At 34.8% G+C, this 26,506-nt stretch overlaps 1 protein-coding gene across 1 annotated transcript in view; it reads left to right on the top strand.

Annotated features, from left to right (window-relative positions):
- Positions 1-26,506, top strand: part of MIS18BP1 (MIS18 binding protein 1) — a 47,359-nt gene that overhangs the window by 5,652 nt on the left and 15,201 nt on the right. The window contains exons 2-10 of the mRNA XM_059373139.1: positions 1,518-2,151; positions 5,837-6,315; positions 11,757-11,830; positions 13,676-13,806; positions 16,086-16,173; positions 17,129-17,286; positions 17,849-18,000; positions 18,469-18,565; positions 21,055-21,922. Of these exons, the coding sequence (XP_059229122.1) occupies positions 1,611-2,151; positions 5,837-6,315; positions 11,757-11,830; positions 13,676-13,806; positions 16,086-16,173; positions 17,129-17,286; positions 17,849-18,000; positions 18,469-18,565; positions 21,055-21,922 (2,588 nt within the window). The 5' untranslated portion in view covers positions 1,518-1,610. The remainder of the gene's footprint in view (positions 1-1,517; positions 2,152-5,836; positions 6,316-11,756; positions 11,831-13,675; positions 13,807-16,085; positions 16,174-17,128; positions 17,287-17,848; positions 18,001-18,468; positions 18,566-21,054; positions 21,923-26,506) is intronic.

The following is a 26,506-nucleotide window of genomic DNA, read 5'->3' as shown; positions in this document are numbered from 1 at the left end:
GGATGAATCCGACCTGGTCATGGTGGATAATCTTTTCAATGTGCTGTTGGATCCTGTTTGCTAGGATCTTGTTGAGAATCTTAGCATCCATATTCATCCTTGATATTGGTCTGAAATTCTCCTTTTTGGTAGGGTCTTCGCCTGGCTTGGGGATTAGGGTAATGCTGGCTTCATAAAAAGAGTCTGGAAGTTTTCCTTCTGCTTCAGTTTTTTGAAAGGGCTTCAGGAGAATATGTGTTATTTCTTCTTTGAAAGTTTGTTAGAATTCCCCGGGGAATCCATCAGGTCCTGAGCTCTTGTTTTTTGGGAGGTTTTTGATCACTGTCTATGAATTTTTAACTTGCATGCTTCTCACACAAGTTACTTAAAGATACTTGATTTCTTTGATCTGACTGCTTTTGTATTTTCTGTGGTACACTTTTTATGTTTATATGATGTCAAAGATTGATTAGAATAGTTATAAATTTAGTAAAAGAGATGCAGTAAATTGAAACTAGTAATTTCCAAGCATCTTGGTAGAAACGTTTTATTTATTTACCAAGTATTACAAAGTGCAACTATATGGCTCACCACCTAGAATCTTAATTATAGGTGTGATAGTAAAATATATTCATATGGGGCACCTGGGTGGCTCAGTGGTTTGGGCTGCTGCCTTCGGCTCAGGTCATGATCTCAGGGTCCTGGGATCGAGCCCCGCATCGGGCTCTCTGCTCCGCAGGAAGCCTGCTTCCCTCTCTCTCTCTCTCTCTCTGCCTGCCTCTCTGCCTACTTGTGATCTCTGTCTGTCAAATAAATGGATAAAATCTTAAAAAAAAAATACATATATATATATATATATCCATAAAAGCAAGCTAAAACAAGTCTAAGACCATGTATGCTCAAATACATGATTTCTGCTAAAAATTCTAAATAGTGTTAATTTCTTTTAAATCATAATGAGTATAATTTACTTTAATTTGAGGGTTTTTCAACTAAAACCTCATAGTTAAAATGTTCAGCGGCATAGCAAAATCAGGACTGGGAATTATTTAACTAAAAATAGAATGAATCTTTCAGCTTTCATTAGGTTGTATCATTATAGCTGCTGCCTTAAAATTTAAGTGCTGAAAAGGAAAAGTGATGTTTGTGAAATTTAATCTTTTAGAGTCTAATATAATGCAATATGTGGATGTGATTTAATGCTTTTTGAAGCAAATATTAGATTGAAACCTCTAGGACTTGAGGTTCAAGTATGTTTAAAAATCAGATACTCAAAATTCAGTTTTTATAGTTACTAAGTAGATTATTTGGTGAATACTGTTTTTTCTAGAGAAGTAAATTTAATGATCACACTGCTCATCTAAATCAATAATAAAATGAGTCTTTAACAAAAACATAAAACCTTAGATTTGTGAGCTATAGATTATCCAGTGTTGTTATGAACCAATTTTACCTTTTAATTAGAATAATATTATTATTGAAAGCAAATAAATTTTTTTGTAAAGCATTATAAAGGTTGATTTCACATTAAACTACAGGTTCCTCTGGGCCCCTGCTGAAGGTCTACTACCCTGAACATTGTGTTTAACTGACCTACTGTTAGAGAAAATTTTTTTCTACTGTTTATCAAGATGATTGCAACACCTTTGAAATACCCAGAAATTCCTTTGTCTTCAGAGACCTCTTCTCCAAGAAAGAATATGCCCATGCAAGCAATCTTTTTTGACAGCATTCCTGCAGGCACACTTACTCCTGTGAAAGATTTGGCAAAATATCAGATCCCTTTTTTAACATTGAAGGACTATAAAAAGAAAAATTTCCTAGAAATGACAAATTTTAATAATAAAAATATATTTCATTCCACCATGCTAGCAGAGGCTACCACCTCTAACAGCTCTCTTGATATCAGTGCTATAAAGCCCAACAAGGATAGATTAAAAAATAAAACAAACTATGAATCACCAGGAAAAGTATTTCAAAGAATGAAAGAAAAAGTACTGCGTGACAAGCAAGAACAAGCATCAGGAAACAGGAGTTTGTTGGAACCACTGAAAAGTGAAAAGAAAATTTTTACTCCTAAAGGAGCTGAGAAAAGACTATTGCAGTATACCTACATCTGTGAAGAAAAGGAAAACAACAAATCATCCCAATCAGATAACAATTCACCAAAAGGTTAGTTTTATTATGTGTTGGTTGAAAGCTATGATGTGTTGTGTTTATTGTGTCTGATACTGTTTTAGGTACTCAGGAAACAAGAGTGAACAAGATGTACAAAAATCTCAACCCTTGTGTAACTAGCTCATATTCAGGTGGTGGGAGAGACAGATTTAAAATAAGTAGTTTTTATAGTACAAAAGGAAAGTGCTATGAAAAGAAAAGGCAGAGTAAGGATGATGGGGAGAGTTGCAGTGGGTTGTAATTTTCCATGTGGTGGTCAGGCTGTGGTTCAATGAGAAGATGGCATTTGAGCCAAAAAACTGAAGGAGGTGATAGATACAGACAGAATATTGGAAGAATTGAGAGGGATGATCCACACAAAGTAACAGCTAACACAAATGTCCTGGAATAGGAGCATTCTTCAAAAATTCAAGAACCAGCTATGAGATTAATAAATCATTGAGTGGACAGAAGTGAAGAAGAGAGGATGGTTACAGTCAGATAACATAGAACCTTTTAGCGAATGTTTGGTGTGTTACATGAGCAAATTAAGGAGTCAGTGGCGGGTTCTGAGCAGAGAAATGACAAGATCTGACTTACATTTTTAAAATATCACTTGCTGTGAATTTGATATAGTGCATCTATCTAGGTGAGATAAGGTTACTATATTTATCTTTTATATAGGTATAAAAATGTAAAACCACTTCTAAGGTGTTTTTTGTTGTTTTTTGGTTATGGGTTTTTTTGCTTGAGTATCTATAAGGTTGGAGTGATTTAACTGAAATGGGATAGACAAGGTAGGGAGGAGCTCAGTAATTAAGGTTTTTGTACGTTAAGAATAAACAAACCACAAGAAGTCAAAAAGGAAGAAAAAGCAGAAGTGATACTTTGGAAGCCAAAGAGTCTTTTACTGTATCTAATGCTGCTGATCAGTTAAGTAAGATGAAGGCTGAGATTTAACCATTGGATTTAACAACATGGAGGTCATTGGTGACTTTGTTGAGGGGATTTAGTGGAGTGATCGGATCAAAAACATGATGCAAAAGGGTTCAAGAGAGATTGTGAAGGAGAGAAATTGACAGTGGTAAGTATAGACAACTCTTTGAAAGGAGCAAAGAAATATGGGAGGTATGGTTTTAAAATATTTGAGTTTTGGGGTGGCTGGCTGGCTCAATCTGTAGAGTGTGCAGCTCTCAATCTCAAGGTTTTGAGTTCTAGCCCCATGTTGGACCCAGAGCCTACTTAAAAAAATATATATATATATATATATATTTTTTTTTTAATATACATATATATGTATTATCTTTAATGTATAGTGAAAGATCATTTTTGTATGCTATTGGGAATAATCCAGTAGGGAAAGAAAAACTAAAATTGGTAGTATGATAAACTTGAATAGTTAAGAGGGAACAGAATCTATAAGTGGAAGTTTTGGCCTTAGCTGGAAAAATAAACATCATAAATCAAACAAGAAGATAGGCAGTGTTATAGGACTTAAGAAATGAAGTGGGCAATAAAGTCATCAGCTGAAAGTGAGCATAGGACACTGGCATTAAAATTTGAGGAGGTGGAGGTTTAAATAATACAGGAGAGTAGAAGAGTAAATGGTCTAGGCCTAAATTTGATTTCTAGTGCAACATTAACGACCTATTTGAGACTTGTGAGCATGAACTTAAATGAGATCAGTCAATGTGATTATGAGTTTTCCTTTAACCCTATTTAGCTGCATGGGTGCTGCTGGGGTATAGGCAGGGAGTTGGGTTTTATCAGGATTGTAATTTTATCAAATAGGATGAAGAGGACAAAGGAGTTGAGATATGTATATAAAGGGACCATGAAATTTAAGTTAGTTATACAAAGAAAAGGAGACCTAAAGGAGATAAGGAAGTGTGAAGAGTGAAGAAGTGTTAGGTATTATTAGGATAGTCATTGGATTTGAGAGAATGATCTGGAAAGATAGAATGATCAGAATTTGGAACATTTGAAATAGAGACTATAATGAGTTGCAGTAATTGATAAACATATTTTACATGCACTATCTCATATAATCCTTTCAGCAGACACTATGGGTAGATGCTCATTTAAAAGTCTGGGAAATTGGGCTTACAAAGAGGTTATGTCTGCTCTATGTCTCACAGGGAATAAGTGATGTGCTGAGAATTAATACAGGTACTTATTGGAAAGCCCGTGCTCTTTATTATACATTAGACTGTGCTTATATTGTTGTATTTCAAAGACAGCGATCTATTTTGATACAAAAAGTACAGTTCGGGAGAAAAGGAGAGAGGCAAATAATGCGCGGTAAAGCATGTTTTATTTGTTAAGTGGAATTAGAGAGGGAGAAAGGAATAACATTGCTTTGAGAGTCTGATGACTCTTTTCCCAGAAAATGCACATACATAGAAACACAAATTTTGTGTGTAATTTCAGAGACGTTTTGGAGAATCTGCATGGACTTTGTACTCTAAAATAAATGACCAGATTCTATAGCATGTTATATCTGATTGAATTACCTACTTGCCTTTACTCCTTTGCCATGCCATTTCTAGTAGAATGAGTTAAAGAAATAGGAACTTGCCCTTCTTTTATGATACACATCAATATAATAAAATCCTTCTATTAAAATTTTTAAAGCTGAAGCTGCATATTTACTAAAGCATAATCATTACCAGTTTTTGTCAGAATATTTGAAATTAAACATATAAAATAATTCAGTTTTTCCTCCAATTTTAAGTCTGTTATTTCCCTTTTTTGTGTGAAAGAAACTCATTTCTACCTTCAAGAAGTAAAACTAACCATCTAGGATATAAAGCAGAATAAAATGTAACCAATTCTTTTAGTTCCTACTTGCCTAATGGATAAGCCTACCAGATTTTTGTCTTTGAAGTTCTACTAAAGAGATGTCAGAGGCATATAAATTATGGTTATGTCTGCTTTTGAGTCACAACATGGCAACTCTTAACATACAAGCTACACCTTTTCAACTTTTCTTTCACGTTTTAGAAATTTGTAGCAACCAGAAGCAGAATCAGAATTTTTAAGACTGGATGGCACTTCATATATAATTTTAAGATAGACCTCTCTGATTTTTGACAGCACCAGATTTTATTCCAGATCACTAACTTTTAAGTTCAGTAATAAACTTTCATGTAGAGCTGGCAAGTTATAACATGTAGAGTTTTTAAAAAATTCTTTCTCAGCATACTATAGATACAGAGAATGTGATAAAAGCATGAGAAAATAAAAAGGGAAATGTAACTCATATGTTACAGAAGTATACTATATTGATCTAATCATTTTTGAACATAAGTAAACAACTTTTTTTTCTTCTCAGTGACTAATAAAATTCATTTCCTCTTTCTTTAAAAAAACAAAACTCAACCTCAATGCAAGAAGTTCCTCTAGAATCATCAAATAGTACTTTCCTTCTGAAAAAGTAAAAGATTCAATGTCAGCAGGAAAAGAAAGCATCTCTGCATAATTTAACTTATGGTAAAGTGTGTTTTGTTTTGTTGAATGTTCTAGATAATTATTCTCCCTGTCTAGGCATCCCTTTCAGAGAAAGACTGGGCCAAAGGGTGGAACATTCCTAACCTGAGCGCTTCTTTTTAATATAAACAGCTCGATATTATTCTGTTTCTCTCTTTTAATTTCATGTGATTCTTCTTTAAATTTTGTTTTATCTTGTATTTTTTTACAGAGGTTCCATTTCTGAATCAAGAACATGAAAATGTTTCAACTGCTGGATTCTCAAACAAAGCACTACCTAGAGCTCAGTTGGCTAAACAAATTCTTCACTCAAAGGAGAATACATTTGTAACCACTAAGTCTAAAAAGGATACCTTTGTTTTAGGAGGTGTTGATTCTGTCATTGAAAAATCCCAAAATTCTACTCTTGAGACTCTCAATCCTAACTGTGTTGTTAAAAATGATGGCCAGTCAGTGGTTTCTGATAGTAAGATACCAACAGAAAGGACTTCACAACAGGAGTTTAAGGAAGGAAATGAGCACACAATGCCCAGAGAGACTGATGTCCTGGTTTCCATGAATGATACATGTAAAATTGTGCTTGCAACTCCAAGACTTCATATAACAATACCTCGGAAATCAAAAAGAAATGCTTCAAATCATTCTCCAAGTACACTTCAAACTCTTACAAATGAAGTTAAAAAAAATAAGGTAGGACAACTTAAGACAGATTTACATTTATGTTTTTACCCTCATTCTTCAAAAGCTGAGCTCAAGCTTTCATTAAGAGTAGGTTCATTTTTGTTTGTTTGTTTATTTTATTATTTAGGTCAAGGCATTGTGCCTAGTGAAAAGAGCAGTGGATTGAAAGCAAGAGACACCAAGTGTTAAGTTTTAACCTTGCTCTGTTACTAGTTGTATAATCTTCAACAATTTATTTACTCTGTTTGGGAATGAACACTGAGTTCCTTGCTGTTCTTAATTTTTTTTTTCCCCTGATTCTTGGAGCACTATTAACTGCAATTAAAATAGAAGGGGGTTATAGCTTCTGAAATCTTGAGAATTTTTCCTATTTTAAAGTAATATAGAGTGATCAATAAAACACTTCAGGCTATCACACTGTGATGCATTAGGATAATTCTCTGAAAGAAGTGGAATGGAAAATAAGTTCAAGGAAAAAGATAGCAACGTAAATTTTCCAATTGGTAAAGATTTGTCCATAAATTTTTTAAAGAATGATAGTGGTATTTAAATTCCATCTAAATTTGAGGGGCACCTTGGGGCACCTGGATGGCTCAGTGGGTTAAATTTGAGGGGTACCTGGCTGGCACAGTAAAGCATGTAACTCTTGATCTTGAGATTGTAAATTCAAGCCCCCTGTTGGAAGTGTGGTGTAATAGTTATAGTTTTGGGTTTTTTTTTTTTTTCCTTTGAGATTTAATTTTATTTTAGAGAGTGTGCATGAGGGGTGGGGATGTTTTGCAGACAGAAAAGGAAAGAATCCTCAAGCAGACTCCTTGCTAAGTGTGGAGCCCAATGTGGGGCTCAGTCCCAGGACCCCAAGATCATGACCTAAGCCAAAATCAAGAATCCGATGCTCAAACAACTGAGCTGCCGAGATGCCCCTGTAACACTTATAGTTCTGTATGTCAATGTATTCTTTGGAAATTGCATTATTTGCAAATATTAGACTTGATGAAAATTTTTGGATGTTGCTTTAAAAATGTATGAGGTGGGTTGATCAAAAAGTTTGAAGACAACTGTAATGAGAGATCCCACATACTAATTCTGTCATTGCTATAGTGTTGTTTATCTTATTTACTACAAGAAGACCAAGCCTTCCAAGACTCTTACCTGTATACAGTTCTGTACATGCCCTAGTTCTGACCCAATCTGTCTCTCATCTCCAAACACTGCATTGTACCCTCTTGAACTCAAGGTGTATCATCAGCAAAATGTTAAAATTCTCAATTTTCTGTGAACATTTCTTAACCTTGTTCTAACCAAAATACAGCTTCTTTTCTTAAGTAGTGGCTCTTTTTTCTCCCTTATCTCATATTGTTGGGCCTAAAGATGATAGAATGTATCTCTTTTGTTCCTTATTACTATTTCAGGCCATTTTCCTTCCTTTTCTCTAATACAGCCCCTCCCACCTTCTTTGAAGCAAGTGCTATAGCTCTTGTAACTTTATCACTCCCTGAAACTCCTTGTAGTCCTATATAATACAACTTGCTAGTCATAACCTTGCATTACCATTAAAGCGTTTAACGCCTGTTAATTTTTCTTCTGCTTCTACTTCTGTCATCAACTCTGGTGATACTGACATCCATAGAGATGATCCATCCAGCCTCCTTGAATTCTTGATCTTAAATGACCTTTCCCTTAACCATTACCGTCTACCCTAGTCATACTCATACCTTGTCTTTGCCAGTACATTCTCCAGATTCTCACTTTCAAGCATCCTGCTCACACAAACTCCTGCCTTTCCAGGTCATTCTACCCCTAGCACTCTTCCCTCTCCCTCACCATGAATACTCCACCTTACTAAGGTAATCCTTTAGACCATAAGTGCTCTTCTTTCCTCATGTCGCTCTTTACCTTACAGATTCCATGGTCCCATCATTTTAACCATCCCTTTAACTGTTGGACTCTATTGCTTTTCTTTCCATTCTCAACCTTTTTTTTTTTTTTTAAAGATTTTATTTATTTATTTATTTATTTATTTATTAGAATGAGAGAAAGCCCAATTCCCAAATTATTGAACCTCCTGTTCCCATTACCAAATCCACCAATCTCCCGGCTGCTCTATCCACGTATTCTGCTTCCCCTTCTCTTATAATGGATGAACAGTTTGTGCTCCCTTTTCAAGGCCAATTCACCTCCTCTTACCACCTATAGAACTTTGTCCCTCTAATTATCCCCTCAGTTTTCTGTCTTGTGGAAAATTCCCATTAGCATATAAATGTGCTGAAACATGGCCTGCATTTAAAAAAAGAAAAATGCAAAGAAAAAGTCTGCCTTCCTGTTACTCCCTATCCCATTTCAACTATCACCCCATCTTTTTGTTTCCATTTACTGTAAAACACCTTGATAGAGGTATATATATTCACAGTTTTTGTTCTTATTCTTTCTGAAATATATTCTACTTTGGGCATTCATAAATCGCTGTGAAGATTGTCCTTTTCAGGTTCACCAGTGATCTCAAACCAGTAATTATTATTTCTTATTATTCTGTTGCAGACAAGGGTTTAACACAGCTGAATCAAAACATCCTTCTTAAAACATTGTATTGTTTTTTTCTATTGAATTCCATGATACCTCACTCCTGATTTTCTACTGTCTCACTGGCCATTCTTCTCATTCCAGTTTGCTGCTTCCTCTTGTCACTATCTATAATACTGTAATTCCCCAGAATCAGTCCTTGAAACTGATTCTCTAGTGCCTGCACACACTCTAGAGACTGGATTATCCACTGCTGTAGCTTTACATCCCATTTCTTTACTGATAATTCCTAAATATATATCTCAAGTCCAGAACATTCTCCTAAACCCCACAGTCACATATTCAATTGTCTATAGGACTTCTCCATTGCTATTTAATAGGCATCTCGGATTTAATATGTCTAAAATGATTTCTTCCCCCAAAATTTCTCTCAGCTGTGTCCCATACTGGTACATAGTAATACCATTCCCCCAAATTTTAACTTAGGTTAAAATTTCAGATTCATTTGAGACTCTTGTTTTTCTGTCATACTCCACTCCAGACTGTGAGGAAATCCTGTTGGCTCTTCTGTCCTAAATCTGGCCACTTCTCAATACTCAATCACTACCTTAACCAGGGTACCATAAAATCTTGGTTACTATAATAGCTTAATGGTCTCCTTGCTCCCCGCTGTTCTCTCCATTCTGTTTTTCAGACAGCCAGAATCACCATTTTTTCTTTATTTTTTTTTCTTCCTTCCTTTCCTTTTTTTTTTTTTTTCCAAAGATTTTTTTGTTTACCCTAAAGGAAAAGAGAGCATTTGCACAAGCAGGGGAAAAGGGAAAGGGAGAGAGAGAATCTTTAAGCAGACTCGCTAAGCACGTAGCCCCCACAAGGCTCGATCTCATGACCTTGAGATTATGACCTGAGCCAAAATCAAAAGTCTGACATTTAGCTAACTTGAGTCTCCCAGGTGCCCTGCCAGAATCTTTATATAGTCCATTTTCTACCCAGTAACTCCGTAAAATATTAAGTCATGTCTCCACTCTGCTCAGAATCCTCCAGTAACTTTTTATCTTTTTATCTTAAGAGAAAACCCTAAGCCTTTACCATCTTTTACAGGACTCTACATAATTCAGTCCTTGACATGCCTAATCTCATCTCTCACTCCCCTCTGTTGCTTTCTTGCTTATTCAAGCTGCTGTGCCCTCTGTGCTATCTATCTGGGGACTTTATACCTGTTCCCTTTGCCTGGAAGAATGTATTCCCAGGTAACCCATATATCCTGTCCCTTACTTTACTCAGTTTTCTGTTCCAAGACCTTCCCTATCATATCTAAGTAAGCATGTCTTGTACTTATTTTTTATAATTATCACTGTCAGACATTATTTGTCCATTTGTTTGGATATAACCATCACCACTCTACTTGCTTCTTCACATCCACCCCTCAGCCCCTGTGAGTGCACAGTAGCATACACACATACACACCAGTGTTTGCTGTAATAGGGCAGCCATTTTGTTTCTTGCTGAATCCTACTGCCTAACAGTGCCTGGCATATAGTACAGGTCAAGAATATTATGCTGAATGAGCATGAATGCACGTTTTGATATTTTATGTAAGCAGGATGGTACAAAATTCTGGAGCCAGAATTCCCAGATTTGTAACCAATCTGTGCCCCTAACTAGCTATGTGTGACATGGGCAAGTTATTTAATTTGACTTTACAGTTACTTTATCTATAAAATGAGGAAAACATTATCTGCCTCCTAGTGTTATAAGGATAACCTGAGTCATTGAATCTAAAATACTTGGAACGTTGCCTAGTATTATTTTTTTTAAATAGTTTTAGAAGATTTTATTTATTTATTTGACAGCAAGACACAATAAGAGAGGGAACACAAGCAGGGGGAGTGGGAGAGGAAGAAGCAGGCTTCCCGTGAATCAGGGACCCCAATGCAGGGATCCATCCCAAGACCCTCGGATCATGACCAGAGCTGAAGGCAGACATTTAATGACTGAGCCACCCAGATGTCCCTTATTTTTTGTTTTTAACATCATCTCCATCTGATTGTCCTTGATCTATCTTAGATAGTTCCAAATATCCGTCTTAAAAATGAAAAAGGAATTTCATTGCTTGTTTATAATTGAGGAAAAAATAAAATAAAAATAAACATAACTGAGGAAAAATGGAATAAATAGAAGGACCTTTCATTTTAGCATCTTTTTCTGACTTGCTATAAAACTACCACAGAAGAATTTGTCTTTATAAATTTATAATTTTTTGTATGTATACTAAATGGCTACTCAAATTAGTTATGACTTTTGCTGAATTTCTCATCAGAAATAGTTTAGTGTTGTTACATAGTAGAAGCAATTTCTCAACACAGACATTCATAGAAATTTTCCTCTACAGTAGGATTTTGTCCTAAAATAATTCTCTGAGCTGTTTAGATATTTGCTCTGGATTAGACTGCTGTGAAATATAGATTATTAGTAATCACCTTTGTAGTTTAAAGAAAATTAAATGCAATTCAAAACCAAATATGCAGAAAAAAGAAAAATGCTATTTTTTTTTAGGATAAGAATGATGGTGGAGTATATACTACACAGCTGACTCATATAAAAGTCAGGTCTTTTGTCTTTAATGGATACCTTAGAATTTTAGGTGATTTTTTTTTTCTTCAGTGGTTGAGATATTTGATATAAGAATATTTGACGGAGAACTGATTCTGGATTGGACAAAAAATTATGCAGTACAACTTCTAATCTTCCTCTTTTCTGTTTTCATTGTATATGAGAGTCTTTACCTTGTTATTATTTAAAATAGAATGTGGTTCTTACATAGATGAGCACTAAATATGTGAGTTTTTTCTTTTTATATGATGTAAATTGATTTTGTAATGCTTTTGCTACAAGTAACAGGAAATATATACTTCATTTTATGCTGATAGGTGGTCCAGCTACAGGAATGGATGATTAAAATCATAAATAATAATACTGCTATATGTGTAGAAGGAAAATTGACGTAAGTATAACATTTCAGTATTTTAATAAAATTTATAAGTATATAAGAGCTGGAAGGAGATGCATCTTCCTACAAAACAAAGACTTTGTAACAGGGTTACAAACTGAAGACAGAAAAGTAAAAGGACTGTGCAGAAGAAGCTTGCCATGTTGATTATAACCAGATTTCTTGTTTTCGCCTGTTAAGTTCCTTTTAGAATAGTAACAACTCAAATTTGTATACACAATGCTTTTTTTTTTTTTTTTTAAAGATTTTATTTATTTATTTGACAGACAGGGATCACAGGTAGGCAGAGCGGCAGGCAAAGAGAGGAGGAAGTAGGCTCCTCTCTGAGCAGAGAGTCCGGTGTGGTGCTGGATCCCAGGACTCTGAGATCATGACCTGAGCCGAAGGCAGAGGTTTTAACCCACTGAGCCATCCAGGTGCCCCTCATGATGCTTTATATTTTAAAGAGCTTCTATTAAGTGGACTGGTGTTCTCTGCTTAATTATATATGGGTAGTTAATATTTACTACATGCATTTCAGTCCAGATTCTCACATCTAAATTGGGACAACCAGATCTAAATTACTGATCCAGAAAAGGAATCAGAATTATTTAACACTTTGCCATACAACTACACATTAAGTAATCATTGGCATTCTCTGGTTCTCCCTAAAGCAAAAGCGTCATCAGGTGAGTGGACTTTGCCTAATTTTGCTACTCTATTAGCACCATTTAATCTTTTTAAAGACCAGTTTCTTAGTGGTTAAAATAAAATTGTAATAAAAGTTGTCATAAAATAAGATATCACTGTTCAGGGTACTCACCTAGAAGTTTGTAAGTTACTTATTTAAAATCTGTCTTGCCCATTCTATTTCTGCTTGTCTTGGGCCAATGTCCTTAATGTCAAAGAGGTGGTCTTTGTTGGAATCACGCTCCAGCTGCCTTACCAGCTATATGACATGGGCACTATTATCCTTTATCAGTCTCAGTTTCTTCATCTGCACAAAGATAATAATAATATTACCTATTCTTTGGGTTATTTTGAATATTAAAGTAGTTAATATTTGTGAGACTTGAGAACAGTGCTTTTGGAGTGCTATTTAACTGTTAAGTAAAATGAAACAAAAAAGCACAGGATCACTGTATTAAAATGTGACTGAGTTTAGTCCCATTTGACCAAATGAAAGGAACTTAACTGTCATATTACCCTTAAAATTAGTGTGTTTATTACTAGTTACCTGATGAATTGGGAATGTTCAACATTTATCTAATACATCTTTATATTTTCTTTCTGTTTTATATTCCTAGCTTCATTTAAGGAAATACAAAGAGTAGATTTATGGGTTAGTGATTTGATCTTGCAGTTTTTTTTTTCCCAGTTGGAACTCTTTTTTTGGTATTTTCAGAAAGGAAGGTAAAAATACTTGGATGGGTAGTGAGGGTAAAAAGACAAAAAGTACTCACAGGATTAGGGGAATCCAAACTATGTAACTGCATGAAAGCTAACAGCTCAGTCCCTGAGGAGAGGGACAGAAAAACATTCTTCAGAAACTTGGCATCAGTTAAGATGAAGTTGCAGGCATTGTCAGCACCATTTAGAGAAGGCCCCTGCTTCTTTGCTAATGATAAATTTTATATTAGTGGTTTGGTTTGGCCACAGTAGTTTCTTATTACATACTCTGAGGATCACATTAGCCAGGCAGTTGAATTCTGCTACAATGTTTGGCCCTCAGATGTTTATAATTAAATGGATAATATTGCTAAATGTTTGTAGAGTGCAAATTTATTACTTTTTATTATTATAAGTTTGTATACTTACATATGTAAAATGTGAATATTTTGGCCTTTAATTTTCTCCTAGAGACATCACTAACATATATTGGCACAGTAATGTCATTATAGAACGGATTAAGCACAACAAACTTAGGACTTTATCAGGCAATATTTACATATTAAAAGGGATGATAGATCGGATTTCCATGAAGGAAGCAGGTAATGACTGTCATTATTATAAATTACTTTAAATGAGTCAATTAACCATATTCCTAACAGTGATACCTATTTTTTTTTGTTGTTCTTAAGTGTTTTAAAATTATGGATCAATCAAAACAAAAAATTAAAACAGAGTTGTCCACATTATGTAAAACTATTTATTATATGTGTTGACTATTTTTCTCTGATTTAATCACCCTTAATGACAGTTTAAATAAGTTCAGTGATTTTTAAAAAGTCAAGTGAAATGTTGTTGTGTGAGAAACTGCTTTATAAAGCTATAATTTAGCTTCCTAGTTTGTTGAACCTGCCCAGCACAACCCCAGTCCTGTTATCTAATTTTCTGTCTATGCCTTGCACACAGTAATGTGGCCGAAGAAAAACATACCTGAGTATCTTAAAGGTTGTGATTACCAGCAACAAGTTGTGGTCTCTTGGTATTTTACCACATTTCCCTATTGCATTCACTCTCCCATCCTCCTTGATGACTATTGCATATTTTTATAAATTTTCAATACCTCCTTTTTTCCTCTCACAGTAGAGGTGCTGGGTGAGGGAGGGGAGCACCTGAGCAATAGAAACAATCAGAAGAGAAGTTTACCATCACATCTGTTGACCTGCTTGCATATGTATCTGCTTTTGTTTATGAATGTGTCAACCTCTCCATTTGTACCGTACTTTCCATTTTCCCTCTTTTACTCAGGGATATCACTCCAGTAATTCTCCCTTATCCTGTCAAAAACAAAAACCCTTTTAACCCCACTTATGTCAGCTACTGCTTACAGCAAAAACAGCTCAGAAGATTCTAATTCCTTGAATTCTTTCCTATTTAAAAAAAAACAAAATTCTTTAATCGTGCCTTAAATCACAATTCTCTACCAAACAGACCTTATCGGAGTTACCAATGGCCCCCACATTGCTAAATCAAGTATCTGCTTATCATAGTTATTCATACTTAATCTCCTTGAAATACTTCTTTTTTTTTGCCTTCTGGATCACCGTATTCAGATTTTCATGCTGCCTTTCTCCCTATTCCTTCTTAGTTTATTTGCTTATTTTGCTCTTTCTTCTTTGCCTCTAAATATGGAGTAGACTTTAGCTCTTTGTATATACATTCTATGATGTGCTTATTTCTTTGAGGCTTTAAATCTCATCTATATGGTAAGCAAATGCTGAATTTATATCTCTTACCAAAAAAACTCCCCAAGCCACTCAACTCATTTTCCATCTGCCCATTTGACATCTCCACTAGGATGTCTGCAGGCATCTCAAACTTGGTATGTCTAAAACCTGGTCTTCTCCCTATAATCTGCTTAATTTGCTTAGGTAATGTTAATAGTCTTCCCCCTCTTTCCTTATTACCAGTGGCTAGCCAGAATGCTTGGAGGCATTTTGAATCTTGTCTCTCTCACACCCACATTTAGTGGGTCAGTACATCCTATTGGCATTATCTCTATAATTTATTGAGAAGCCAGGCCTCTGCTGACCTCTATGGTCCCGACCTCCCTTACCTTTTATCTGAATCATTACAGAATCCTAACTGGTCTCATTGTTTCTTCACTTGTATTTCCAGAGACTTCTCAAAATAGCAGCTAATACAGTCCTCTTTAAGCAAGTTAAATCCTGTGGCTCCCTTGCTAAACATTTTTCTGTAGCTTTCCATCTTACCCAAAGTAAAAGAGTAGGCCCATAAAATGACCCCAAAGCCTTATCATCTTCCATGTTCCTCTACTGCCTCTATTCCCTTCTGAGTAGTCTCCTAGTACTAACTTCTTTTCACTTCTCTCCAACCATACTAATTTTTACATCAGGCCAGGCACACTCTTATCTCATAGCCTTTTATTTCATTCCCTTTGCTTCCAGTGTTTTAACCCCATATTGCCACATGGCTTACTCCCTCATGTCCTTCAAAGTTTTACTCAAATGATGCTATTTCAGTGAGAACCTCATTTAAAAATGCTGCACCCCTCTTCCTCCCCCAGCATATGTATACTAGTATCCTTTTGCTGACTGACTGCTTAATTTTTCTCCATAGCATTGGTGACCATCTAACAAACAAGATGTTTATTTATTGGTTTGCTTACTCTTTCACACTAAAAGTCAAGTTCCATGAAGACAGGAATTTTTGTTTTGTTAGCTGCTGAATCCTTAATGTCTGTGGCAGTGCCTAGCACAAAGTGAGCAATAAGTGTATGTTTTTTCAGTGATCTAATGAACCAATGATATGTCTTTAAAATTCTTAGCTTTTAGATAATTTTTGTTTGTTTATTGTTAAATAGGATATCCAAATTATCTCATAAGGAAGTTTATGTTTGGCTTTCCAGAAAAATGGAAAGAGCATATTGATAATTTTCTAGAACAATTAAGGTAAAGTACTTCTTAATTTTTAAAAAATTAACTTTATTAAGATATAATTTATATTTGATAAGATGCACCCATTTTAGGTATAAAATTTGGGGGGCTTTTACAAATATATCTGTTTAACCAATTAAATTGGTTTTAACTTGTTTTTCGGGGGGGCAGGGAATGCTAGTTTTAAAGTTCTCTCTAATCCTGGATTTTTAGAAAGCAGTAATACTTTACTAGAATTTCTGTCATATGGAATAAATCTAAGAGGAAAATAATACTGTTGACATTTCAGGGAGCATCCTCATTCAAACACCATTTAAGAGGGATGTTGCTGTTAAACATGGGTGTTAAGTTCTTGGTCTTTTTTCATTCATTCCATCAGTAGTTATTGTCAGTTGCTTAGCAGACACTGTGTTGGCACAGGAAAAGCAAAGAAAATTTTATTAATTCTTGCCATTAAAGGAACTCACAGGGGATACAGTGATATAAGTTAATTAATCACAGTACCATTGTATAATTTATAGTGCTGGGGTGGAGGGATGGTCCTGTGAAGAGCCAGATAGGAAGTGTTTTTATGGGCATATTGCTATCAACTATTCAACTCTGCCTTTGTAACAGGAGAGCAACCGTAGACAGTACTTTAATGAATGAATGTGGCAATGTTTCAGTAAAATTTATTTCCAGAAATAGGCAACTGTCAGCAATTGTCCTGTAATTTTCTTACAATATTAGCTTAAGTAGAAAATGAAAGAGCATAGAGTAGTAAACACTTACAAGGTTTTATGATTCTTTTAAGGTGCTGTCTTTCAGTTCTTTGTGGGGGAAGAGGTAGAAGTCAAAGGTTTAAATAATGTAAGATTAATCTTTGCTGGGGGAGGAGCTTTATCTGAGGGACTTTATTTATATGTTCAGTTTTTTTGTTTTTGTTTTTTGAGAATAAATATTAGAGGAAAAATGCTATACTTGTTTTTAGGGCTTGTGAAAAGAAAGAGAGAAAGGCCAGACAAAAACAGAAAGTGGGAAGATTTGTCCCTGATATACAAAAATCATCAAAAAATGATGTGAGAGAAAACCAAACAGATGTCCTCCAAAAAGCCAGCACTACTTATGACATTGATTGTTGTCATTTGGGTATGTTTGCTTTTTTTTTTTTAAATCTACACTGTTTATAGTGTATTTAGTTTTTGACTTGCACTGCCCTAAAATTCTTATTTCTTAATACTTGAAAAACAGTGCAGTTTATTCTCTGCTTACTTCTTTAAATATTATGTTTTAGTTCATCAGAATCAAGAACACTAATAAACATGGCAATGAAAGGTGATTTTCTTTCACTTTCCTAGACTTAAGTATTTAGGTTACCAACCCATCTTGGACCTATATTACAAATGCCTATATTTTTATATCAAATTGCATTTTTGTTAATAGACAAAACCAGTTTGCTTCCATGGAGGGAATGGCATGTTTTTTTTGAGTGACCATTGCTATAAGGTAGCTAACAGAACTGTTGCGTCACCTCTTTGCCAAAACTGTAATCTGCCTCATATCCCACCCTCCCTCCTGCTGGAAAAAAAGTATGAACATTAATTTACTACTCTTTCTAGATAACATTTCTTGAAAGTGAATTCTTTAATGTGGAAAGGCAGTTTATCTTCTATTTAATAATTTGTTAATATCTCCATCTTTGTACACATAGAAGTGAAAAATAGTAAGCGCAGTAGGTTGCCAGGAGCCACAGAATTAAACGTGTGCCATGGTAATTGCCAAAATAAACCACCATTAAGGCTCCCAGATGACCATGTAAATAATACTTTTCAAAATGGAGGAGGAAATGACTTATCTAATGAGGTAAGCTTTTACTGTACACTGTGATATGTAGAGTGGTGGTGTGATGCTACTAAAATTGTTCAGGACCAAATCAGAAATCATGAATTCTGTTAAATATCAGCTTTGACAATGCCTTGATACTTATTTTCTCCGTGCCTCGTTGGAAAAGTGAAGTCAATAAAACAAAGTTTAGCTTTTAGAGTAATGCTTAAATAAAGTGTGTTTGTGTTTGTTTGTGTGTTTGTATATGCAGTTGACATATCATGGGTATTAAATCATTATAGGAAATATCTAAGATAGTTGATACCCACATGGTGATTCCAAAACTCAAGCTCTGGCAAATGAGTTTCTGACTGCCTCCATTAATGAAATTTGTAGAACTAAATGTACCTAGATATTTGCATGCTTGATACATACTATGAAAATACTTGAGGTCCTGTTTGTAGGTAGTAGTTGTTAAAATAAAAAGCTATTTTTTTTGTTTTGAAGGAATTAAATGGGAAGAAAGAATATGAAAACTTGTCTTCAAAGAAACTTGAAAATTGTGAAAGAGCAGATGAAACGATAATTAAAAGTCAGAAGCAAGGTATTATATCTTTATTGATTTTATAATAAGCAGCTCTTATTTGAAATGTTTTTAATATAATAATACTATATAATATTATGTTAAATATATAATAAAGTTATATTAAATATATAGTAAAAGTGATCTCAAAATTTCCAAATCTAAAGTGGTAAATGAGTATTACAATGGTTATAAGTGTCAGGGGCTTTTTTGGTGTTTTTTCAGAATACCAATTTTTTTCTTTAATTGAGCCATAATTAACATACAATGTTACTAGTTTTAGATGTACAATAAAGTATGGTTTTTCTATAAAACATAATTTGCATAATAAAATAATCTATTACCTTACATACCATATTTACTTGTAGGTTTCCCTTACTTAATCTAGATATTAAATAATTTTTATTTATTTATTTTTTTAATCTCTTTTTTTAAAGTAAATTATTCACCCAACATGGGGCTCAAACTGATAACCCTGAGATCAAGAGTCACATGCTCTACCAGCTGAGCCTGCCAGGCACCCATAATGTTTTTTTTAAATAACAAAGCTATTATTTTAAATATGATTTTTGGAATGTTCATGGTGATATAAATTTACTGGGTTTACATTTAAAAGAAATGTTTAAAGACTATGAATTTTTTTATGAAATTAATGCCATCATTTAGCTATGTGTGTCGATTTTCAGTATGATTTCTTTGAAATCCTGCATATCAGAATTTAAAGAGTCTTTTCTCTATACATTAGCAATTTTCAGATTTCATGTTGAGTTAAATCCATCAGCTTAGTAGCATCTTTATTTTATTTCATAAGTGAAAGGAAGTGAAAGTGAAGAACATTTATTAAATGTTTAAAGACTATCAGGATCATGTGACTTAGGTTAAAGTATCCAGAATAGGATGAATCTTTATTCAGATTATTTAATAAAATCAATAAAAATATTCAGAATAGAAGTATTTTATTTAAAATTAGAAAGCTTAAAAGTTTCAAATTGCCAGTTGAACATTTGAGTCAGATTTTGTGAGGAATTAAAAGAAAACACTTCCATTAGGAAGATAGATGATCCATTGAGAAATCTTTGATTACTTTTTTTTTTTTTTTTAAGATTTTATTTATTTATTTGACAGAGAGAGATCACAAGTAGGCAGAGAGGCAGGCAGAGAGAGAGAGAGGAGGAAGCAGGCTCCCTCCTGAGCAGAGAGCCCGATGCGGGGCTTGATCCCAGGACCCTGGGATCATGACCTGAGCCGAAGGCAGCAGCTTAACCCACTGAGCCACCCAGGCGCCTGTGATTACTTTTAATTAGTAATCTTTGATTACTTTTAAAAACTTTGATTACTTTTAATTAGTACCACTTCTTCATGAATTATAATTTAGTGGCTTCTTTTCTCCCCAGCATCCAACATTACTCATCAGTCTTTATTTTATCATTCATCTTGTAAAATGGTACATTATATGTGTAGGTTGTTGCAGTATTTCACTATGATGCTTGGTGTGATGGTTTATGGTTTGTATATATTACTTATAATGGCAATTGGATAATTTCTCTTATTTTAATTTGCTTTCCTTAATAGTGACACAGTATAATAAAGATTCCCAAGTTCTGGTTTGATTGTTATTCCATAATGCTTCATGGAGTTTGGACAACTCAGCAAAATTGTGTTTCCATTGCCACCATTAGGAATGATAACGGGGCCACAGAAATATAGAGTTCCTTATTCCCCTAACTAGGATAGCTTGCATTTCATGTAAGGAATTATATACCTAGTAAAGTTTTAGCAACACTAGTGGCTTTCTTATGTCACCTAAATATTTTACCTCAAGAGTTGATTTAATATATATTTATCATTTACTGCATATGTGAAAGGCTCTGTACTAACTCCCAACAACAACAACAAAAAATCTAAAAATGTAGATAAAATTCTTACTATTAAGGATTTTTTTCCAGTCTAGTTCAAAGATAAGATAAGTTTGTATATTTATAATGCAGGGTACATTGTCAAACATATTATTTAAAAGTATTCAGGAAATTTGAAGGAGAACTTTTTATTCACTTGAGGGAATCAGACAAAGTTTGTAGATGAGGTGGATTAGAGAATGGAATTAAAACAAGTAGTGATTTGGTTTGTGAGTAAAGAAAACTCCAAGTAGAATGATAGTGAAAATTGAAAATCAAGAATATTGGGAGAAATAGTGGTGCAGTAGACAAAGAATATAGGTCAGATTTGAGTACAGTGAGAGGTCAGAACTACATTCAAGGCCAGACAGAGGAGTTTATGTGTACACTAAGTAGACTGTAGGAAGTCACAGACTGGTTGGTATAAAAAATATGTTTATAATTGAGGGGCAATAATATGAACAGACTGGTGCTTCAGGAAGACTAGTAATGACAGTAATGTGTACATTGGAGTTTATGGGAAAAAATGTGTTTTATTTTAGAAAAAAAATTCTGTGCTTTATTTTGTAGCTAATTTGAGATTTTGATATTTGGTTTTGTCTTATGAAATTAAAGAGAGAACTGAAGAATCGAATGTATCCATTGACATTCTAACCTCAAGACAGCTGTTTTCCTCAGACAAAGAAAGAAAATGTATGGCTCTTAATCAGAAGGAAGCTTATATTTTAGTGACACCACTTAAGTCTAAAAAAGTGATAGAACAAGAATGCATGAAGTATAATCTGTCCTGTGGCACCATTAAAGCAGTAACAGATTTTGCAGAGCCAAATCATCAGAAAGAAAGTAAAACAGACTTAAATGGAACTGTACATTTGATCAATAAGCCCACAAAGATTTTCAAAAATGCATTTGAGTATAGTGTAGATCAGAAAAATAAAAACAAGGAAGATTGCAATGAATGTGATTTGCTCACTGTCAACCAGAAAATCAAAATATCTCATCCTAAAAAGGAAAAGATGGTCACCTCCAATTTTAAGAAAAATACAAAGTTGTTACCAAAATTGAAGAAAACCAAAAAGGCATCTATGTCATTTTATGAACATCAGTCTTCATCAGATTTGTCTAGTGAAGAGAGCGAAACAGAAAAGCGAATTAGAAAGAAAGCTGAAATTGCTAAGAAAACCAGAGCAAGGAATACCAAAGAAACAGTGGTTCACCTAAGGAAAAGCACAAGAACCACCACAAGGAAAATCCCAGTGATTTCTGAATCTGAAACTGAAGAAAGTGAAAGTGAATTTTATATCAAACAAAAGAAAGCTAGATGTTCTGCTAAAGAAAATCTTCAGAAAGCTGGTATTAGGAAGGAGTCTCCAATTATTGAGGCAATGGGCTCTAATGAGACAAATAGGCATTCCTTTGAATGTTTTCCTGGTATAATTCAGGATGAAGAATGGAATGAGAAGGAATTACAGAAACTTCATTGGTAAGTAGTTAGATTTGACTTTTTAAAATATCTAGCGTGGCCACAAAACAGTTGAAGATGTAAAAATTCCAATAAAGAGCTGATGATTAGAGTGACCTCTTATCATTAATATGGAAGATATCCAAAAACACATGGAGAGAAATTTATACAAAGAATGGAGGGAGAATCTAGATAACTTCTGACTATGTGCTTTGTGGCCATAGTTGGCCACAGCTTCCATATGAACAAAAAAAAAGTTAATCTTCCTTTCTTTCCCATTTAGTGTTTCAAGACAGCTACCCTCCCCCTCAAGAAAAGAGTAACTATGTGACTATGTAACTTGATTGTGGTTGTCATTTCACACTGAACATGCATATAAAGTAATCCCATGTATACTTTATATAATTTTATTAAGGTGGGGAAAATACTTTAACAGAGAAATGCTGCTGTCTTATAGTTTTAGAAATATTTTTTAGTTAAATTTATAATTACAAAACTTTGAAGCTGAATTCAGACCTGTAGATTATTTAATATGGTCTTTTCCCCCTGCATTTACAAAGTAGAAATAGCCTGAGAAATTAGGTGATCCATCCACGGTTTCATGGTTAGTGCTGCTAATAAACCAAATATGATAAGAATTGGATTTAGCTACATAGACTTGACAAGCAATTTGAATGGTGCAGTAGCATTGGAAGCTAGAGCATAGTTGAACAATGGAGAGTGAATGAGAGAGTAAAGACAACCTAAGTGGATAACACAAGAATTGTCAGTGTTAGGGAACAAAAAAATAGGTAAGAGTGTGAATATAAGGGAAGATGTGTGTTTGGTTGCTTATTTGTTTGTAAGAGGACTCAGAGTATGGTGGTGAGCTAATGGGAATGATCTAGTAGAAAGAAAGGAAGATGTGATTGGTAAGAGAAAAGATAGAAACATACCACGATCGGTGATTCATTTGCTTGAGTGCTCCCTAACCTTGTAATATTTCGAATTCATTTTCAGATCTACCTTCTTGAAACACTGTTCTTGAAATCTCTGTGCTATGTTCCTTCTCTTTCATTTTCCTAAATGTTCCTTCTCTGTCTTATTTTCAGGCAGAGAATTTTCCTTCTTCTCCAAAGTCCTTTGTTTTGGGTGCTTTCTTGCTAAGATAATCTAGTCTTCAGTGATCTTTTCCTTTCATAGTTCTAACTTTACTCTTTGAACAGGGATTCCCAAATTTGTATCCCTAGTCCTGAATTCTTGTATTTAGATTTCTGTTTCCCATGGGGCACCTGGTTGGCTAAGTTGGTTACACATCTGCTTTGGGCTCAGTCATGATTCCCAGTCCTGTTTCTCCCTCTCCCTCTGACCCTCTGCCCACTTGTCTCTCTCTCTCACTCTCTTTCTTATAAATAAATAAAATCTTTAATATATATATATATATATATATATATATATATATATATATATATATATTTGTGTTTCCCTTTGCCTGTTGGGCATCTCTTCATAAATCTCACAGAGATTCTAACATAATATGTCAAAAACTAAACTTATTTTCCCCTGCCAGTCTACTTGGCCTGACATTCCTGATTTTGAAAATGTAATTCTTTCCATCAACTGTGTTTAAACTTTATCATTATTGATTCTGTTTTTAAATCAGAGGAGTTCTCAAGGAGCTATAGATTTTTCCACAGGATCATTCCATCTGCACTCTTTCTCTTCACACTACTCTTTCAGACTCCTTATGCCTGCCTGAACTATGGAAGTAGCTTTGTATTTTTACTTTGTTGTTTGCATCTGTGTAATCTGCTTTATGTATCTCCAGATTAATTTTAATGTAATGTAATGCTGTGCTTCTAACATCAGAAACCTGCCCTGCATTCTTACTAATCTTCAAATTATATAGAGATCCTTCTGTCTTGCAGTGACAGCATACAGTACTTCTACTTTAATTATCCTTTCCAGCTGTATCCCATCATTTTGTTATCATAACGGTTTTCAACCTTTACTCTATATCCATTTCATCTATGATTATTTTAATGAAATTAAGAATTTCGTTAAGAATGAAATTAAGATTCCAGTTCCCAAAAAGATAAGGAAAACACATTCTAATGTTTTTTTGTGTGCAACTGTGAACGGAATGCATGGGACAGCTTTTTGTTGACTCAAGAAGCTAAATAGTAGCAGGCTGGTTTGGAAAGACTAGAATTTTAAGTACCACTGAAGTGAGGACGTAATTCTAGTTTTCCTTCTGGTATTCCTTAACCTAGATTAAGGCCACTTAAAATGTAGAAGTGGGCACTGAGGCATGGCTAAGAGTTCAAAGAAAAGCCCTCCACTTCTGGCTTGTGGAGAAGGAAAAGGGACTACTAGCACTCAGCAACGGTAGAAGTAGTCCCCCAGTTCTCTTTTTCTTTTCTCCTTTCCCTTACATCACAGTCCCCATGTAATCCTGCAAGGATGAAAATCACAGCAGCATGTGGGGCCCACGCGGACCTAAAGCTCTGAAAGTGGGAAACCTTCCTCCAGTTACATATAGGTCTCAAAAGGGGAGGGCAACTGGGGTTCCTTCGTGTCTCAGTTAAGTGTCTGCCTTCAGCTCAGGTCATGAAAGAAAAAGGTAGAGCTACCTGTGTTGGCATTTTTCTCTTTCTGTTCTTTGGGCTTGGCACTGCAGAAAGATAGTTGTATGAAGTGTACTGCAGAGCTGGGTAACTAAAGCGAACCAAAAACAGGAAGCACTGCAGGCCTGGCTTCAGAGCCATCTACTCCTCCTGCTTCATGCCTCTCATGTAGCCTGTTTGGCCAATAAAGGCACAGAATTCTTTAGTCAAAAATTTTTAAAAAGCTCCAGGAACTAAAATTGCAAAGGGAGGAGCTAGGGAAAGCAACCCTATATAAAGTTGTTTATGAACTTTTGAGCTCACCCCTAAGTTGCAAATGTGAGGATCTGATACTAAACTGTATACCCAAGACTGACAACTGAACTGAGAGGTAGAGTGCCACCCAGTTTTTAAGCCAGCCAGCCACTTTGTATCCCCCACACAGGATATTTTAATAGCACTGCAAAGCTTTAAAAATAGAACATACTGAAACTACTACCACAAAAGACTGACTGGAATTTATAGCTCAGGTTACAACCAGATTGCCTGCTAAAAAAAAACATTAACATTTTGCATAGATAAACATGACCAAAAGTTTTACAGTATTTCAAAATGCCTAGGAAATAGTCCAGAATTACTCAGTATACAGAGAAACAGGAAATTTTCGATTTATTTAAAAAAAAAAAAAAAGCTAATGTTGAGATGACACAGATGTTGTAATTATCTGAAAAGATTCTGAAGCAGGTGTATTAAAATTGTCCAGGAGGCTTTCCCAAGAGCTGACAAGATGGTGGACGTGGAACAGCAGAAGCACACCTTCTGCAAGTTCACCTTTGGCATCGCAGACCTTGACCAGCTGCTATACAGTCCTAGGAGGTTGTTGCAGATGATGTATGGTGCCTAGCTGCAGCGGAGGTGAAACTGGAGTTTGTGGGAGAAGCCATACTCACTGCTGGAGCACCTGAGCAAGACCAAGAAGGAAGCTCCCCCGCCACGGCATAATCCCGAGGTGCTCCTGCAGGACATGATCACCATGCCCAAGATGGTGGGCAATGGTGGGGGGGTCTAAAGTGGCAAGACCTTCAACCAGATGGAAATCAAGCGGGAGATGATTGGCCACTACCTGAGCAAGTTCTTCACCACCTACAAGCTTGTGAAGCACTGCAGGCCTGGCTTCAGAGCCATCTACTCCTCCTGCTTCATGCCTCTCATGTAGCCTGTTTGGCCAATAAAGGCACAGAATTCTTTAGTCAAAAATTTTTAAAAAGCTCCAGGAACTAAAAGCAACCATTCTTGAAAAGAACAGAAATTCAGAAAATTTGACAGAAGACAAAAAGGCTCAAATGAAAATTTTAGAACTGGGAAATAGAATAATCAAAATAAAAAACTTAGTAGATAGGCTCAGGAACAGAATGGAAATGATGAAGGAGACAGTCAATATCAGAAATGAAGGAATAAGAGAAATGGTAACTATCTGGGTAAATACAACATACTGTTTTCTTGAATTCTTTAGAATGTTTACTGGTTGATAGCCAATATTACATTGTATGGTGGAATTTTGAATATATGAAATTTAATACATAAAACAACAATATAGAGAGAGAAAGGATGAAGAGACTTATGGTAAATTTTCTGTTCTACTCAAAGCAGTAAAATATTGATTCTTAGTAGATGATTATGTTTGTAGTAATCCATAGAGCAACTACTAAGAGACTATAGAGAGGTATTTTCAAATATACATTATAGATATAATACTAAAAAAAATTTTAATCCAAAAGAAGACAGAAAAGGAAAAATAGAGAAATAGAAAACAGAACAAAGCAGACAGCTAATAAAATTATTTAAATCCAAATATAATTATTTTAGTGGTCTGAACACACCATTTAAGACAGATTGTCAGCATGAATTTAAAAAATCCCTGCTGTATTGCCATGTAAGAGAACTTCAGAGGTGAATAGGTAACTTACAAGGGGAAAGATAGAAAAATACCATGGTAACTCTTAGCTGAAGTGGCTATACT

The sequence above is a fragment of the Mustela nigripes genome, chromosome 13 (assembly GCF_022355385.1).
Source record: "Mustela nigripes isolate SB6536 chromosome 13, MUSNIG.SB6536, whole genome shotgun sequence".
NCBI lineage: Eukaryota > Metazoa > Chordata > Mammalia > Carnivora > Mustelidae > Mustela > Mustela nigripes.
Note: the sequence above shows the minus strand (reverse complement) of the source record. Positions and strands in the feature narration are given on the sequence as shown.